This window comes from Cololabis saira, chromosome 11 (assembly GCF_033807715.1).
Source record: "Cololabis saira isolate AMF1-May2022 chromosome 11, fColSai1.1, whole genome shotgun sequence".
NCBI classification, from domain to species: Eukaryota; Metazoa; Chordata; class Actinopteri; order Beloniformes; family Belonidae; genus Cololabis; species Cololabis saira.
The window spans coordinates 47,235,324-47,254,739 of NC_084597.1; the positions used below are offsets into that span (position 1 = coordinate 47,235,324).

At 38.4% G+C, this 19,416-nt stretch overlaps 1 protein-coding gene across 1 annotated transcript in view; it reads left to right on the top strand.

Moving 5' to 3' along the window:
- LOC133454488 (putative leucine-rich repeat-containing protein DDB_G0290503) overlaps positions 1 to 19,416 on the top strand; it is a 118,789-nt gene that overhangs the window by 84,977 nt on the left and 14,396 nt on the right. Inside the window, exons 5-10 of the mRNA XM_061733213.1 lie at positions 1,552 to 1,669; positions 2,793 to 2,983; positions 3,083 to 3,134; positions 14,376 to 14,900; positions 16,942 to 17,220; positions 18,817 to 18,915. Coding sequence (XP_061589197.1) covers positions 1,552 to 1,669; positions 2,793 to 2,983; positions 3,083 to 3,134; positions 14,376 to 14,900; positions 16,942 to 17,220; positions 18,817 to 18,915 — 1,264 coding nt within the window. The remainder of the gene's footprint in view (positions 1 to 1,551; positions 1,670 to 2,792; positions 2,984 to 3,082; positions 3,135 to 14,375; positions 14,901 to 16,941; positions 17,221 to 18,816; positions 18,916 to 19,416) is intronic.

Here is a 19,416-nt window from a genome sequence, read left to right on the forward strand (position 1 = left end):
TAAATAATTACAACGCTCATCACAACATACTTTAAGTTGTAACTCATAATCTTAATGGATCTATTATTTAATTATTCCCTCCGTTTATGATACTATCAGTGCAGTACTGCTACAGTGACTGATTGTTTGGCTAATACTGCCATGATGAACATTGCTTTTGCTCAGAGGTGTCTTCAGTATTCACATTCATTACTCAGGTAGAAGTATAGATACTAGAGTTTAAAAACACTCCTGTAGAAGTTGAAGTGTAAAAGTAAAAGTAATGTAATGGGGAAAAAAGCCATTAAGGACAAAATCCATTGAAAATGAATGTATCTTAGTATAATGCAAATATATTAAAGAAGCATATATGTGTACTATTGAGCATTAACATGTGTTTCAGAGAGCAGGAGATATGATGACTAGTTGCCTATAAGTATTGTAATGGTGCAAAAAGTCAAACTTCAGAGGCATGTTATCATTTATCCTAACCTTTATTGGAATGTACATCCAAGTTTAGTTGCAGGAATCTGAGGGAACGGATGTAAGAACAAAACTGGACAAGAACATCTGAAACAACCACAACCAAATTCACTCTATCCGGATGGAGCAATTTAACTGGATAGTTTTTTTTTAAAGGCCGAAATGAAATAGAGTAACGAGGCTGTTTTTAAATTAAATGTAAGGAGTAAAAAGTACAGATAATTGCGTGACAATGTAAGGAGTAAAAGTAAAAAGTAATTATATAATAATAAATAATTACTCCAGTGAAGTATAGATAACCAAAATTTCTACTTAAGTAAGGTAACAAAGTATTTGTACTTTGTTACTTGACACCTCTGCATCTTGTTGCTATTACTGCTACACTTAAATATCTATCAGAAAACAAGAGCAAAGTTCTGTACATGACAGTTTGACTCCTGTTGCATTAATAGTCTTGGTTTTGAATTGGAAATAGTTGATCTACTGCTGACTTTAGCGGCGAGCAATAGTCACTGTTATTTTGTCAGCTGTTAATCCATTCTGTTTGTTGAAAGAAGAAACCGGTGTTTCTTAAAAAAAAACTTGCCTGCTGTCAGAACCATAAGTTAAGTGTTTTAAAAAAGATCAGGTTGTAAGATGAGAGGTTTGATGTTTTAAAGTGTAAAATTTTATGAAATTGCTCAAATGTGCGGTGAAAAATGAAAACTCCTTGTTCATTGTTGCTCTCCAGCCATATCTGTGCGATAAGACACAGGGAGAGCTTAATAATTTGTCCTGTTTCGTCCTTTGTACGGAATCCAGCATTTCTTAAGCTGTGTTCAGAAAAAGTCCATAAAACACGAGCGTACTATCTTGTTGATTGTTTCTTTATGGCCTTTTTTCCCCCGCTCCCACCAACTCATATATGTTTAAGACCTTTCTGGGTATGTATCTCATGTTTCTGCCAGTTTATCTTCAGTAAAACATTGCCTTGAGGGCAATAAAGAAGGAAATGCTCTATCTGTCAAACTCAATTCTACTTTGACACCTCAGTTGGGAGGGGACTTACGTTGAGTAAACTACATTTATCTGTATTTATTGTGTTGTCAGACTGTGTCAGATCAAAGGCCGCCAGCAGCAGCTGACCACTGAGCTGTCTGATCTTCAGGAGAAGAAGAAACGGGCAGAACGACAGCTGAACAGAAGCTCCTTCCTGCAGACCGCCACCGTAAGTGACCACAGTTGGAAAATGATTTACACTTAGAGCTCAACAAAAAGGCTTCCCACAAGGCACACGAGCAATATATAGCCTGTAATAAGATGCTATATGAGCTATATGATCAGTAGGGCTGGGGATCGATTCAAATATCAAGAATCGATTCGATTCCGATTCTTAAGATTCAGAACCGATTATCACGATCCGATTCGATCCGATATTGATTTGGGTTAGTGTTATTAAAACTGTTTTTTCAGCTGTTGCATGAATGATATGACTGTCTAGTTATGCAACATATTAATACTAGTATTATATTGAGATTCAACAGCAAGTATTGCAGCTAATGATGCTGTAAGGACCAATCAGCTCCCAGAATGCTGATAGAACTGCTTTCAGAAACATCATGTGGGTCAGAATTACCAAACAGATCCAGGGAAGCAAACAGAGGACGAAAAAAATCTGTTTTATTTTTTCCCCATTTATGAGAATTTGGACAATTTATGCAATTATAACTGAAAACTTTAATGTTTTCATACCTTTAAACATATTTAAAGGCAAAAACATGGCACCAGTTATTCTCCTGTCCAACAAAATATTCCTTTTTTGAGCATATACAAAAAAGTACCAAAAGTTGTAATGTAATGATGAGAAAAAAAAAAAAAAAAAAAAAAAAAAAAATTAAATCGATCGTTAGACATATGAATCGATTTTTAGGAATTAATATGAGAATCGATTTAAAATCGGAGAATCGATTTTTTTCAACACAGGCCTAATGATCACTATTAAAAGTTTATATATCAGCTAAGATTGTGCTTTTTGTAAAAAAGGACCTTGCTCGGGTGTTGAGGGTTTTTTTCACATAGTGAAACTGTTAAACTGTAAACACTGCCACGTATTGCATCAAAGTCACAGTTTTATTTCAAGGCTTCTTTAATGAATCTACTCATCTTATTCGATTTGAGTCACAAGTGCAAGTGCAAAGTGTGTTGCTCTGTTTAAATGTTTGCGTGAAAAAGCTCGCTAAACGTTTAAAGTGTGAAAAACATGATGAATACAGTTGAATGTCTATGGTTTCTCCAAGCAGCCTCCCTTTAAGACGATTAAAAAGTGTTTTTTCTGTTTTGTTCTGTTTCAGTTTCAGCCGCACGTCTGTCGGGAGCTTCAGCCGCGCATCACCGAGCGTTTGGTCCAATCTGAGAGGCTGCTCTTCCAGGAGCAGGCACTGACCGCCCTGCACAACCTACTCACCCAAGACCTGCAGAGGTACCAGCAGGAGACCAAAGAACTCACCTGCTTCACACACAAGATACTCACAACACCCCAAAGGTACTCAGCCCCACCTTCTGCTTGAGAATACCTGATGCAAAATGTAAAAATTCTCCCACATTAGTGTTCTAAATATGCAATTTTACATTTTTCTTACAGATCAGACAGTGATATGCAGGGAAAGAACGAGACGGAACAGGAGAACAGCATGGTACAGTCAAACTAAACATGTGAACCCACATCCTCACCTTTCTTTAGCCTGCTGTACGAACATTCAAGTTTATTGCATAATCAGACGCTTTTAAGAACGTTGCATATATTAGTTACGGTGTGGTGATGGCTTCTGGGGTGTGTTTCTGGTCTGCGGTCTAACAAAAAAAGGAACAAGGTCTTGCTTTTTATATGGTATAAAAGGTTGTGATTTTTCTTTTTTCTTTAACTCCCGTTTTTACGTCAATAAGCAGATGTCTGGATCTGCAATGTTTATAAAAGTCACTTCCCTTTATTTACGAATCTGTTTCAAACTGGTTCTTTGTTTTTTTTTATATTACAGCTTAAAGCAGCACAATGTAACTTTCAGCTTTTGTTGAGTTTGGCGGCTCCTTTGGACAAAAGCGGTAGTGCTTTAGCAGTAGTGTGGAAGGGTTCCTACCATAGGTGGCGGGTGACTGAAATATTTGGTGAAGCTATACTGTATATAGGGAGGAATCCAAAAAATGTTGAGGTTTTTTTTTCACCCAAAACAGTTGCGTAACAATGATTTGAGCATAATTTGACCAATATCTGCAGTACAGCGACACCGCGCCAGTCACCAGGATGAATTGAATCGACTCATCATGACATAAAATAAGTAGGCCTACCTATAGTTTTCCCCCTAAATCACTCGGTGCAGCAGGATTACCGGCAGTGCAGTCTCCTCCTCCTCCCGGGTCATCGCTGCTCATATGACCGGCTGCACCATCAGGTGAGCCGGTGTTAGACACTGGGCGGGTCGCTGACGCGGTGGCTGCAGGTGCAGTCGCTCTCCTCCGACTCACTGTCACATTGGCAGCAGCTTCGGCAATGTTTTGTGTCTGTTTCTCTTTTGGTTTAAAAAATGAACGTATATCCATCTTGGTCTTGACTTGGAGCTTGTTATTGTGTTTTGAAAGGAGCGCTGCTGGCTGTGCATTTGTAATTGGCGGACAAAAATGCTGATGTTTACAACAACATAATGCCAGGGGGGCTGTGACTGGCTACTTTTAATTTTTTTTAACCAAAGCCTTGCTGAATTATCACTGCATTGTCACTAGGGGAGCTGAAGCAACAACACACATTCAATATTGCAGCTTTTTATTAATGTTGCGCACATATTATATCATTTTGCAAAATACCTGGCATTGTATTTGGGGAGGCTTAGCCTTCCCTAGCCTTCATTACCTGCCGCCCATGGTTCCTACCATGCACCTCAAAGTTACATAGTGCCAGTGAAGGTGATACAGACCCCTCAGACCATGACAGAGGTTCATTAAACCTGTTGGAAGTTGATGTTCCATCACAATGACTCTGGAAATATTATATTAAGGTGGAAAAGTTACATTGTGCTGCTTTAAATGTATTATAGCTCGCGTATCTAGAGGTATATCAAATAATCTTTTACAGGAGATATAAAAATCCCTAATTTTAAAAAAGGGGAAAAAAGTACTAAAGTACTTTACAAGGTTGTAAAAATGCATTTCTACTTTATGGTACTTTATGGATTGTGGCAGTGAAACTGGGGAATATTTAAGAAGGTGAGTGTTTAGTAGATTTGCTTTCTCAAATAGATCATGGAAAGATAATTAAAACAGCAGGCGGTTGCCTAAAGGCTAAAGTATGAGAGCGTGTCAGCAGGGTCCCCTCGTTGTGATGGCTTAAGAGGCCTAACGAGGATCAGCAGCACTGACGTGTGCTGGGGTGTGTTGCTAGGGTTTGTTGCAGGAGCAAAAAGAAATGAGTCTTCTAAAACTCACAGGGTGCTATTTCACCCTATTGATATGCTTTGTCAGCATATCAATTGGAAACTTTTTCGATAATGTAACAAACTACATCCGTAGCTTTCCCCTCGAAGGTGAATCACTGCTGTAGTTACAGTCTGTGCACGTTGTAGTGTGCATTGTATTTGTATTGCATTTAACGTAATAATTTGAATCCTGTTGCTCTTTAGTGAGAAAGATTACTTACAGGTGTTTGTAGTGTTTGTGCTATTATATACGTGTCTTTATATAGGCAGTCTTTTACCTCAGAGGGACCCGCTCCAGGCATGGAGTTTAAAGCACCTTTTTAACACCGTCCAAGACTTGCTCTTGTTCTGCTTCTTGCTCTGTAAGTCTCTCGTTTGTCTTGGCACTGCATGCTTGAGCTGAACTGAATTGAGGCAGAAATGTGTTGTTTTTTTAATGGAACATATTAATCAAAATTTATTTTAACACCCATATCATCTCACAAAGTTTCATTTAAATACTGATTTCTGAAGTATGTACACTTTGGGCCTGATTTACTAAAGGTTTGCGTGCGTAAAAACGTGTGCAAACTTGACATCACCTGCAAACCAATGTGCAAGCTGATCTACTAACAGCGTGCAAAGAGGACTGCGCCTCTCAAATGAGCAAAATAGCACACGCTGTTCATTTAGTACTTTTGCCCTGATGAATAATCAATATGGGGCGTACCCGCCAGAAAGCGCTAAATACTGGGAGGGGAAAATGCAAATATGTCCATTTACCACCCGCAATGAGATTTACCAAGCCCGAAAGTAATTGCGGGGATTGTGATTGCGTCTGTATTTAATACGTTGGAAAGGAAGGTGCTAATCTGCCCAGCATTACGCACCGATGGCTGCTGTTATTGTGGCAAGGAGGCGACATCGCCAAAATCAAAGAATACGCAGAGAGAGAGAGTCTTTATTCTGCTGCATGCTATTTTAAAAATGGTTGCACAAGTTTTATTAAAAGCCACTTTTTCTTTAGTTCTTCGCCTTATATCTTGCCACCTTCTTTTAACCTCATCTGCCGTTCTTTTTGTGTTACCAACTGCATTTATTCTATCGCAGATTTTCTCCCATATTGCGTTTCTTTTGGTAATGTTTAAATTTCTTTGCTGTAGTTCATGAATATGTTTATTTGCCTCTTCCACTAATATCTCTAACTCCAACTCGTCAAATTTCATTTTGTGCTTGCGACTATCCTGCTTTCCATCCAGACTCTCCATGGCGCAAACTGTAAGACACGCAACACCTCATTTAAATACTGCGGTTTGCACCTGTTATCAATTGCGCAAGCATTCTTAGTTGATCACCCGCAAAACACACAACAACAGCACGTGCAAACTTTTTCAGTGCACACGCAATTTAGTACTCTTTATTTAGGATCTTAGTAAATCAGGCCCTTTGAGGAGAAATTGGTTCGTAAGAAACTGCAATAAAAGCAAATGTCATTGCAGTCTGAACAACCATGCCAACAAAACACTGTACCTGTGTGTGTGTGTGTGTGTGTGTGTGTGTGTGTGTGTGTGTGTGTGTGTGTGTGTGTGTGTGTGTGTGTGTGTGTGTGTGTGTGTGTGTGTGTGTGTGTGTGTGTGTGTGTGTGTGTGTGTGTGTGTGTGTGTGTGTGTGTGTGTGTGTGCTTGTGCACGTGTGTGTGCTTGTGCACGTGTGTGTGCTTGTGCACGTGCGTGTGCATGTGCATTTGCATGTGCGTGTGCGTTCGTGTGTCTGGCATTGGTCCAGCTGTTGTCAGGCTTTCTCAGACAGTCGGAGTAGACACAGAGGAAACATCTGCCTGCTCATCTGGCTCTGTCACACATACACAGATGCATAGCTACTCACACATACAAACAAAGACACACACACACACACACACACACACACACACACACACACTCACAAACACACACTACCCTAAAAAGCAACCCATAATAAACTGACAGAGCTGTGACAGGAAACGATGAGGGAAGAAACTTGGTTTGGAGTCTTATTATAACGGGAAACCTGTCAAAGTGTCACCACTGTTTAACTCGTGACGCTTAAACACAAACAGCAGACAGGCCGGCTGCCAACATGCTGCTCCTCCTGCACCGAAATACAACAAGAATAGCGCTCACTGTTTGTGATCATCCTTTCTTCTGAAAACCATCCCCCTTTTCCTTAACTGCCCCAGAAAATCTACGGCATGTCACGTCGTCTCCTGATGACAAGCACACAGGACAAAAACATCTGTCCATGAACAAACATCGTCAGTCAACCACACACATGATATAATAACACTGTTGTCGTTCATTAATAGTTCTTTTTAATGAGTTTGTGAAGTAGAAAAATGACACATGAGTTGTCTGTCAGTTCCTGGGGAACGTTCTCCTTCCTGATTTAAGATGTTGAGACTTTTGACTAAATAGTAAGTGAACATCGAAATAAACACTTTCAAACAATAACTCGCCAGATACATGAGCTGGAATTGTTCTTAGCTCTACAAACGGCTTGTTTGTGGATGCAGACAACTCCATTTGCAGGGCCTCATAGTCTGCTGTTTTGTTCACGTTGGTTGCTTTAGAGCTGGGTATCGATTCAAATATCAAGAATCGATTCGATTCCGATTCTTAAGATTCAGAATCGATTATCACCATTTGATTCGATCCGATCCGATTTGATATTGATTTGGGTTAATGTTGCCTGGATTATATGACTGTAAAATAACTATTGAAATAATAATTTCACAATAATTATTGTGAAATAACTAAGAAATAAATAACTCAAATAGGCATTTCAATATCCATATAAAGTGCAAAAAAAGAAAGAAATTGCAACAGCTCAACCAGTAAAAAAATTATTTTAGCTTGTCTAATTTATTCTGTCACCAGACACACAGCTTGGCATGAAGCACCCGGCATTTTTCAGGTATTTCATGACAAACCGTGTCCGATAACAAAGAAACCAAACAAGCTATAGTAAATATAGATAATATGAACTTCATTGAACTAATATAACATTTAGAAATTTAAGCTGAAATGTCCAGCATTTTCTCTGAAGAAAAGTTAATTTAGGAATTTAGAAACAAAACTACTGGGATTAAAGTTCACCAGGCAAAAATGTAATGATGAAAAAAATAAAAAAATAAATAAAAAATAATTAAAAAAAATAACAAAAAAAATCGATCTTTAGACATACAAATCGATTTTTAGGAATTAATATGAGAATCGATTTAGAATCAGAAAATCGATTTTTTTCAACACAGGCCTAGGTTGCTTTGCTGTGATTCTCCATGGACATGCGTTGACGTGGGCGCTGTGACACGCCGGGCTCTGCAACATCTGACACTGGGAGCAAACGCTCACGTAGGGTGTGCTGGAGGAGCACACCCATCCCAGTGTTTGTCGCGCTGGATTAATGTCAGAGTGATACTAATTGCCATCTGTCCTGATTTTAACAGGACACTGACATGTGACACCCCATGTAGTTATTTATATTGTTGTGGTTTTTTTTTAAAGCCTTATGTTTTGAAACTAAAACTAATTAGTCATTGCTGTGCCCGAGCACAGCACAGAAACATCATTCAAACATCACGCTAGTTCATGGCACTCGTTGTCATTTGTGCCACGCTGTGATCTGGAAGACTTTGCCAAAAATATACTCCTGTCACCTTGAGACTTCTCTCCTGGAGTTGAGGGAAGTCGTTCGTAATCCTGATTTAAAGGGAAATAGGTCAGATATCAACACTGGATTTTACACAGACTGCCAGATGTTACAGAATTTGGCTTTTAGCATTTAAAAAAAACAAAACATTTTTAACCCTGGTGCCCAAAATAATGAATTCATGAAACAAAAGGAAGAGAAGTTTGTGTGTGGTCAGAGGTGTCAAGTAACGAAGTACAAATACTTAGTTACCTTATTTAAGTAGAAATTTTGGTTATCTATACTTCACTGGAGTAATTATTTTTCAGACCACTTTTTACTTTTACTCCTTACATTTTCACGCAATTATCTGTACTTTTTACTCCTTACATTTTAAAAACAGCCTCATTACTCTATTTCATTTGGGCCTTTAAAAAAAACTATCCAGTTAAATTGCTCCATCCGGATAGAGTGAATTTGGTTGTGGTTGTTTCAGATGTTCTTGTCCAGTTTTGTTCTTACATCCGTTCCCTCAGATTCCTGCAACTAAACTTGGATGTACATTCCAAAAGGTTAGGATAAATGATAACATGCCTCTGAAGTTTGACTTTTTGCATATGTTAATGCTCAATAGTACATTTATATGGTTCTTTAATATATTTGCATTCATTTTCAATGGATTTTGTCCTTAATGGCTTATTTCCCCCTTAGATTACTTTTACTTTTATACTATAAGTCGTTTTGAAACCAGTACTTTTATACTTTTACTTGACTAAAAAACTTACAGGAGTATTTTTAAACTCTAGTATCTATACTTCTACCTGAGTAATGAATGTGAATACTGAAGACACCTCTGTGTGTGGTAGATATCAGCGGGCCAAGAGTGTGAGTGGAGTCGAGGCCGTCAGCATCTTTGGCCCGTGCTCCCCCGCTTGCCCCCGCTTGCCCCTGCTTGCCCCCGCTTGCCCCCGCTTGCCCCCCCTTGCCCCCCCTTGCCCCCCCTTGCCCCCGCTAATCTCTGAACTCGGCCCTTGCAGAGGCTCCATGACATTTTCACCGGATTATTTGTGGTGCGTCTGACATGAAATTGAGTTGTATAATCACACATCATTTTGATTAGATATTAATTTAATAGGTTTGGACGAGATTGAATAAAAAGGATTAATGGGTACAGTGATCCAGAATTATGATTAGATTTTTTGATCTCTGTGAACCACACATATGCACAAGTGCACAAGTGCACACACAAACACATCCACAGAGCCACTGTGGGAAGTGTTGTTATGTCAGTTTGATGATACGATTGCCAAACATAAAGAATTAATGCTTTTATTCTTGTTTTTTGTTAAGTTTTGTGAACTGTGACAAACCCCTCTAATTAAGAAAAGGAAAAAAAAAACAAGAAAGTCATAAAAAGAAGCAGGAAATAGTAAAAACAATCCTATGGAGCTAGAAAAAAAGGTTTAAAAGATTAGTCTAGTGTTAGCGACTTCGGCCTGGTTCATCTTTGACCTTGAGATGGCATTAAACACTATAATTATCAAAAGATTGAAATGTTGTGAGATCAGAGGATGATAAAAGGTTGGTTAAATTCCTGCTTCCAGCTGGAACTGTTGTTGTGTTTGTCTGACGCGCAGATGGCCTCAATGTTAATCTCTGTGTGATCTCTGAGTAAACCGGCCCGTGCAGCAGGGAAAGCCGCCCTGCGAACAATTCTAACACCTCCTGCCCCCAAACTACATTTCTGATTATGATGCCTGCAGAAGAACATGAGGCAGAGCTGTGATTGATTGATTAGCGGCTGATAGTCATGAGTGGGAGCTCCTTCTGAGGAGGCGTCGTCACTTTTGAGGATGTCAGTCACTGTAGTGTAATCAGGCAAGCTTTTGCAGTTTGAAGGCTGATTTATTTCATTTATTTATTTCTATAAAAGCTTCATAAACCCTTTTGAATCATCAGGTACAGCAGTTTAAGAGAAAATGCTATCTAACCGCATCGAGGAGATGAACATTCTGGTCTGTGTGGGTCAAACAACCAGGATGTCAGCTCTTCACTGTTTAAATACGTCACATAAATAAGCTAAGTTTTTTCAGAACTAAAAGTCAGGATATTTCTTCTTCCATGGTCAAATGAGTAGCTGTTTTTTTCTGTAGTACATATTGATCATGTAATTGCATACTGAGTTTCAGAGCAACGTAGAAAGGGTCAAATCCTTTTTTTATGCTGAAGAAATTGTGAAATATAAACAGTGAATTTTTATTCTGCAGACAGGCCTTGAGCGTATGTATGGGTATTTCCCAAGGTGCATTGCTGTTGTTTATCTGGGTCCGAAATTGCACAGCCCATTGTCTAATGCAGGGGTCGGCAACCCGCAGCTCTAGAGCCGTATGCGGCTCTTTAGCGCCGCCCTAGTGGCTCCTGGAGCTTTTTCAAAAATGTTCAAATGTTTGACCTTTTTTTCCGTTTTTTTTTCTTTTTTTCCCTTTTCTTCTTTTTTTCCTTTCTTTTCTTCCTTTTTAATCTCGACATTTTGTCTTTTTTTCTCAACATTTCGACTTTTTTTCACGAAATTTTGACTTTCCTCGACATTTAAACTTTTTTCTGGAAATTTTGACTTTTTTCTGGAAATTTTGACTTTTTTCTCGAAATTTTGACTTTTTTCTTGAGATTGTACTTCAACATTAATCTCGACATTTCGACTTTTTTCTCGAAGTGCATAATAAAAAAAAAAATCTTCCCCCAGTTATAACTAGATACATGCAGCATGTGTTGCCTTCATTCTAAGGTTTATACAAGACTTTACATTTTTTGCGGCTCCAGACATATTTGTTTTTTGTGTTTTTGGTCCAATATGGCTCTTTGAACATTTTGGGTTGCCGACCCCTGATATAATGTATTTACAGTAATAAGGCCACATGAAATGAGTGTGTGTGAGATTGTGAGTTAGAACCTTGAAGAAATCTGGATATTCATTCAGGCAAAAGAAAATGTACTTTTTATTCCCCCGTCTATATGAAGTTTCATTTTAATGTCCTCATGTTTCCGTCCTTGGAAGCGTTCTCATACAGATGCCAGGTCCTGATGAAGATGAAAAGCAATGGAGAGAGAGGGTATTTTAGGTTGTGCCGCTGTTCTTTGGTCATTTGTCAACTGATCATATAAATATAGAAACCCAACATCTTTCATTTCTCATCTTTTAACATGAGTTTTGTGATCTTGGATAAGTCCTTGTGCCTCCCTGTATGAGCTGGATAGAAATGAATCAGGTAAATGTTGGATTTCACTCTAACATTCCAGCGTTGAGCACGTGAGGACAGAGCTGCTCTGCTCCGGTACCACTGGGCTCAAAGAACCCACAATGAGCATGCTAAGCTCTCAGGGCAAAAATAATAGCATTAAAAATTATCGGCTTGGAGCTAATCCCTCCATGACCTGTAAACATTTTAATGCCATGGTGATTAGCAACAATCCTGGATCCCAGACACCCTCCCTCCCCGTCAGCTCTCCCAGGCCTGGGCTCCTCTCCCACCCCGGCCTCGGCTCTCCATCCCTGGGGAGACGGCCAGGCGAGTCCCTGGATTAAGGCCACTCGATGCTTTGGACCCTCAAGCCTCCAAAGTTAAACCCCTGGACAGTCGCCACTTCATTTTCAAAGTGGCATCAGACCTCTTGTCATGATTGTTAATTAAAGTTGGATTTAATCAAGAGGCTTGTTGGCAAACCTGAAAAATGCTGACATTTTCAGTTATTTTTGTCTTTAAAAAAAAAAAAAATATGTGAGTTAATTGGATTTTTAAATTGCATAGTTTTGTTGTCTATCTTGTTTATCAGCTTTTTATTTCTGTGTGAGAAAATGAGATGGTGTGTTTTGGAGGGGTGTGGGGCTATTTTTTAATATGAACAGATGCTGCAGTTTCTCAAGGGGGATTTACACCAGGATAGGGACACACACACACACACACACACACACACACACACACACACACACACACAAACACACATGAAAACACACACAGGGCTTCATGTCATGAATGCATTTCATTAGTTAACAGCATTAACATACTCTAGACAGAGATGGAGAGGAAAATCAAAAGTGGTAACATAGCACGACACTGTGGCCACTCCTGAATTGATATGGCTAATGTGAGCTATGGTGGCATCCAAAAGTTTCCTTTGAACAATATTTATTTATTTGTTTTATACAATTTTTAAACAGATAAAAGGCAAGAAGCACCTTGCAAGATCGGTTTTGACCCGTCTGAGATTTTAAGCCAAATGCATCGCACCATTGAGCAAAAACCTGCACATCTCTGAGATGCCAGAGTCACTGACGTCTGTATCTGATGCAGGGGCGTCAATTGGGTATGGCAGGGTATGGCAGCCGCCACACCTTGGCTTCAAGGGTTAAATGTAAATGTTTGTTTTTTTAAATACGTTTATGGAATTACTCTGTGTCTCTTTGTATTGATTATTCTATTACTTAATACATATAGAATAACTACAAATGCAAATCAGAACAACATGATCGATTTCACTAGTTATTATACACTGCAAAAACTCAAAATCTTAACAAGAATATTTGTCTTATTTCTAGTTAAAATGTCTAATTTTTAGTAAAAAAAAATCTCATTATATTTAAGACAAGACTCAAAAACAACCATTTTAACCTGTTTCAAGTAGATTTTCACTTAAAATAAGTAGAAAAATCTGCCAGTGGAACAAGATTTTTTTGCTTGTAATGAGAAGATAAATCCTGTCCCACTGGCAGATTTTTCTACTTATTTCAAGTGAAAATTTACTTGAAAATGGTCAAATAACAAGTTATTTTTCTGGTAATGACTCTTGTTTTAAGTGTAATGAGATTTTTTGACTAAAAATGAGACATTATTTGCTGGACGTGTTGATTGATACTCTAGTTAAATTCTGTGACTCGTAACCTTTCCATACCTTAGCTTCCACTGAATTGACGCCACTGATCTGATGCCATGTGAATTAATATGGGTTGAGCCTTTTTGTACTTTTTGTACGGTTCTGCTGCCAGGGAGCACCCCACAACCCCCACTGTCTCCGAGAGTCTTCTGCTGCAATGATCCGTCCCTCGTCAAAGTCTAAAAAGATGCTTAAACTGGTCCATTTATATGGCAGTTATGTACACACGTGGACAAAATTGTTGGTACCCCTCAGTTAAAGAAGGAAAAACCCACAACTCTCACTGAAATCACTTGAAACTTACAAAAGTAACAATAAATAAAAATGTATTGAAAATTAAATAATCAAAATCAGCCATTACTTTTGAATTGTTGAGTAACATAATTATTAAAAAAAAAAAACTAACTAAATAGGTCTGGACAAAAATGATGGTACCCATAACTTAATATTTTGTTGCACAACCTTTTGAGGCAATCAATGCAATTAAGCGATTTCTGTATTCAGCTGCAGAACGCTCATTGACAAATACAGAAATCGTTTAATTGCATTGATTGCCTCAAAAGGTTGTGCAACAAAATATTAAGTTATGGGTACCATCATTTTTGTCCAGCCCTATTTCATTAGTTTGTTTTTTTTAATAATTATGTTAATCAACAATTCAAAAGTAATGGCTGATTTTGATTATTTAATTTTCAATAAATTTTTATTTATTGTTACTTTTGTAAGTTTCAAGTGATTTCAGTGAGAATTGTGGGTTTTTCCTTCTTTAACTGAGGGGTACCAACAATTTTGTCCACGTGTGTATGTCATATCAGGCACTATCAAAGTGGTATATCTGTAGCCCAAAGCCCTTCTTTAACAGTGTTTTGGGGGATCTGTTATTGTGTTCACTTCTTTCAGCACACGCCTGATTCCTCTCCGACCCAGTCGCCGCTTAGTCCTCTGACTGCTAACGAAGAGGAGGCAGAGCAGGTCTATCAAGCCACTTATAGGAAACCGACCGTAGATCTGTCCCGTGGTTCAAACCTGCAACGAGCTGGCAGCGTCAAAGACCTGATCAGTAGATTCTCCGGTTCAGATTACGTTGTGTCTTCCTGCTCGAAAAAGAGCCATTCTTCTGGACCCGACACAGTCCCAGAGTCTGCTTCGATGGAGACTCTCAGCTCCTCAAAGTCAAGCCCATCCTCACCGAGCAGTGCAGGACAAGATGGAAGCTCAGTTCCCAGCATTTTAGTGACTTCCTGCAGAGAAACCCACCATGATGGGATTGAATCCAGTCAAAGAAGCACCAAAGATAGTAAAATAACTGCAAGAATTGATTGTCCACTAGAGGGCAGCACTCAGATGAAAGAGTCGGAAGCGAGGAGTAAAGCCCAAACTCCAGCCTCTGGTAGAGACTCAGTGGCCGACTCTGGGATGGGATCGGTAAGAAATAACAACAAAATTTAAAAAAAAAAGAGGAAGCAACCACTTTGATGTCACTGCATGAATCAAAACAAAAAAATGGGCATCTTGTTTGTCGGCATGGCATCACATTTTCATGCATTTCTTTGCAAGATTTATTCACCATGCCTGTGCATGAAAAGCCTAAAAGCATGAAACCACAGGACGGTTTTAAAGCACATTTCATTAAATCACACTAATGAGATGGTCTCACTCACTCACACTTCTAAATAATCTTTTTTTCTCATCACCTGCCCTTCCCTGTCCAACACCGCCACGTTCTGTTTTATTTAGTAACAGTTTCTTTCTTCATGTGATTATGTTGATTTCTGAAAGAAAGGAGACGAACGCTGTTGGAAAACATTACCCCTTTTACATCTTATCTGTTCGCTCTTTTACAGCTACAGTACTTTTGATAAAGAGAAGAACACACTGAACTAAAGCAGACTGCAGTACAAATTAGGATTAAACCATTTCTATTCGATTTTCTTTAACTTTATTTATATAAGCAGTTGAGTTGCAATTTTAAATCTATGTCATTATTTAACAACCTGTAATAAGTAGGGACTCCATACCACGTGTTAAGCACACATACAGTAAGCAGATTTACAACAGAAAACAAGTTATTGCCAAGTTTATATTTTATTTTGAGGGGAGCAGCGGTTTTGCAGCATAATCACCCGAGCATCTTATGATTACTTATTAGCTGTATACGTTTGCCATTCCTTCATGTAATTTATTAAAAGAAAGAAAAGACATTGAATGCATTTATGAACATCCAGTTAGCTCCTGGAGGAATCACGATAGACCAGGGGTGTCAAACTCATTTTGCTTGGCGGGCCGGATTTGACCAATTTTTTTCTCCCTGGCCGCACGCTCAAAATAACAAAAACGGTGCGAACATTTTTTTTTTTCTAATTCTTTTTTTTTTACTATTGTTATCTAATCCAATATCAGTTTAGTTAATTTTAAAGGAAATATGCACTTTGTTTACACCCTAATTATGTAAAATATATTTCTTCAGGATCGTTTCTTGAAATTTCTGTTTTTTTTTTCAAATTATGTAAGATAATATCATTTTTAATATCATTTTACAAAGATAAACAGAAACAAGTATGTTTTTTTTATATTTCGCTTTTTTATAGGAAATTTAATCAAAAGCAGAATCTTTCTTATTACATCTGAGTGTTTCTTTGTGATTTAGAGATTTTTCCAGTACAATTAAGTGTATTTATTTTTAAAAATTGGCGCAGATATTTACGCCAGTGTGCCGAAAAAGTCAGCACTTCTTTTTAAACTGTTTTACTTTGTCACTATCCTCGTATTCAAAACTGAAATTCTCTGAATAAATATCTTCTATCATCTTTTTTAGCAGTAATATTTTTCCTGCGAAAATATATAATAGTAGTCAGTTAATAAAAATAAACGACCGTCTACAAAGAAATAAAATCGGCAAATGCATTCTAGAAAAATGTCGAAAACTGATCTCTTTGTGGAATAACGATGGATTTGTAGAAGAAATATATTATCGGATATGCTGCGATTCATGGCAATTATTTATGCTTTCCTTTTTAGTAAATTAACATTTCGTTTTTTTGCATTGGAAACTTCTCGCGGGCCGCATGAAAATCTCTCTCGGGCCGTATGCGGCCCGCGGGCCGCACATTTGACACCCCTGCGATAGGCCTAGCTTAACCTGGTTCAGAGGTGTAACGTTAGGACAGTCAGCAAATAGAAAATGTCTATTTGTAACTGTACCTCTTTTTGTTTTCTAACTTGCTTTCTATTGCTATCTCTCTAAGCTTTCCACAACCTGATTATGCAATAGATTCATATTTTCTGTGATGTGAATGATTAACAATGACTAAAACTAAATTCATTCTTCATTCACACGTGTTTTACGTCGTTTCAACTTAGTCTCCTTGTGCATTTGTCTGTGCCTGGAGTTTAATCCTCCACGTGAAGCATGTTTTACGTTTTGTCCAGTTTTATTTCATCCCGCCTTCTGCACTTTCCCCCTCAGGAGTCAGAATTGGATTCGAGCAAGCACTCAGACAGCCCATCAGAGGAGGATCCCTCCACACCCAAAGTGTCGACGAGCCAGAACCCAAAATATCAGCTGTGCCTGACCAACGAGCTGAAAACCAACGGGTTGAGCGGCCGGGACCTGGATGGACCGGGACGCAGTGGGTCGGTCAGCCCCAGGATGTCCCGATGGGAAACCAGCCGGGTGGGAGCCAACAACTACCGCGGGTCCCTGGAGTCTCTGACATCCCGGGACTGGGACACGGGTTCTGACAGGGTGGGTGTGTGTGAAATCAAAATCTGATTAAAATAATTAGATCTGGCTTTATGGGTGAAATTTCAAGAAGCGACCGGTATTAAAGGAGCATGAGGCAGGATGGAGGCAGGATTTATGAAAAAAATTCATATACGTTTTAAGTTTTCTAGTAATAATGTCAGATGAAGCGTTCCAAACCAAAAATAATGAGCCCTCTAGTGTATCTCTCCGTTGCCTTGAACAGGCTGAGTGCTGCAAAATGTGCTGCAATTCTGGGCCGGAATTTCCCGCGCTGTCCTGTGGATGTGACGTCACATGACGCTGCATGTGCGTTCTCCCCGTTCTCCCGTGCCGGCTTCACTGTTGGCTGCAGTACCCCCAACGGCCGTTGTGGCGAAGGGTGGCGCTAGAGAGTCTCATTTCTTAAAAGGAGCCTCACGCTCCTTTAAACATCACCACCTCCTGGAAAAAAATAAATAAATAAAACTGCATCTGACTCCTCAAAACCCGTCATGTTAACAAGTCTGGCTGGTTTGAGTTTAAAGTGACATTTCGTGTAGAAATTGTAGATACTCTATTCTAGAAAAATGTCAAAGCTGTTTTTATTCAAATAAACATCTGACTTTAGGTCTCAGTCGTACCCACTGCTACAAAATATTGGATTTTTAGCTCTTCTACCTCTGTATTCGATTCTCGTTTCAAAATGTATGTTGTTTTTTTTCATTTCAAATACATTTTCAACTTATTTTACAATTGATTTAGTTTGATTTTAATTTAAAAACGTATAAGGACAATTTAATAAAACTGGTTTAAATAATCATTGCTAAATAACATAGTTAACACATATTAATAAAAACTAATGACAATAAGAATCAGTGCATCTATATCCGCCCGTTCAACGTTCACTAAAATCACTTTGCAAGAAATTATTTTTCAGCCTCCGCAGTGAAAGGTTTTAAACATTCTGCACAAGATTAACATTTTTTTCAACTTTTCAGTTTTTGAAAAGCTCCATCTACTGGATAAAACACAGATTTAAGGTTTCTAATTAGCTGTTCTGCTATTCCGGCTCTCGTCTCAGTCTCGACTGCATCAATCATCTCAAATCTACTTATTTAGGACTTTCATTCAACACTAAAGCAATGAAGTAGTACGTTTCAAATATCAGTTATCATTTAATGTTTTTAATTCACACTTGATAATGCTGCCATCCTGTTATAATAGTAAAAGTAATAAAAGTAATAAAAAGTAATAAATGTCTCACATGTGATAGTTTAATCTGGAGTCGGTAGAATGACATTTATATGTTTGATTGATTGAAGCTTTTTAATTTGAAACACTTGTGTGTGAAACTAAAACGACACGCAGTTTAAACGTGACACATCAGTGTTCATTGTATTAGGTTGACAGGATGGTTAATAAAGCTGCATTTGGCTGCACAACTCGCCTCTTTATACTTGCAGTTTAATTCAAGCAAATAAATGATCATCGTGGCTTTGGCTGCAGTTTTTCTTTCAGTTCACCGTGAGATCGCTTGCTTTTGTTGTGTGTTTTGTTTCTCCACATTTGTCATTAGTTGGAAGTATAATACTGCTGTGGTGGTGTTTGTGTCTGCAGGCGGGCGTTATTGACAGTCCTCCCAGGGTGTTTAACAGTCCATACACCATGACGCCCACTACGGACTTCAACCCCACGTACCGCCTGTCCGACTTTAAGGTTTGCAGCGTTGTAAATGATCCCCTCGCCTGTTTTTCCTCATCATCAGTACTGGAGTTGAGGGGGGATGATGTCATTTCATCAATGAATGTGGTTTTACTGCTATTTCAACATTTACAGTCATCACCAGAAAAATAACACCAGAAAAATAACTTATTTGACTATTTTTACCTGTTTCAAGTAAAATTTTCACTTGAAATAAGTAGGAAAATCTGCCAGTGGGACAAGGTTTATCTTCTCATTACAAGCAAAAAAAACTTGTTCCACTGGCAGATTTTTCTACTTATTTCAAGTGAAAATCTACTTGAAACAGGTGAAAATTGTTATTTTTTCCAGTGATGAGTCTTGTTTTAAGTGTAATGAGATTTCTTTACTAAAATGAGACATTTTAACTAGAAATAAGACAAATAATCTTGTTAAGATTTTGAGTTTTTGCAGTGATCCATTTGACTTATCCTGTGAAGGACAGAGTCATATTGATAAGTTCAGAAAAGTGTTTTT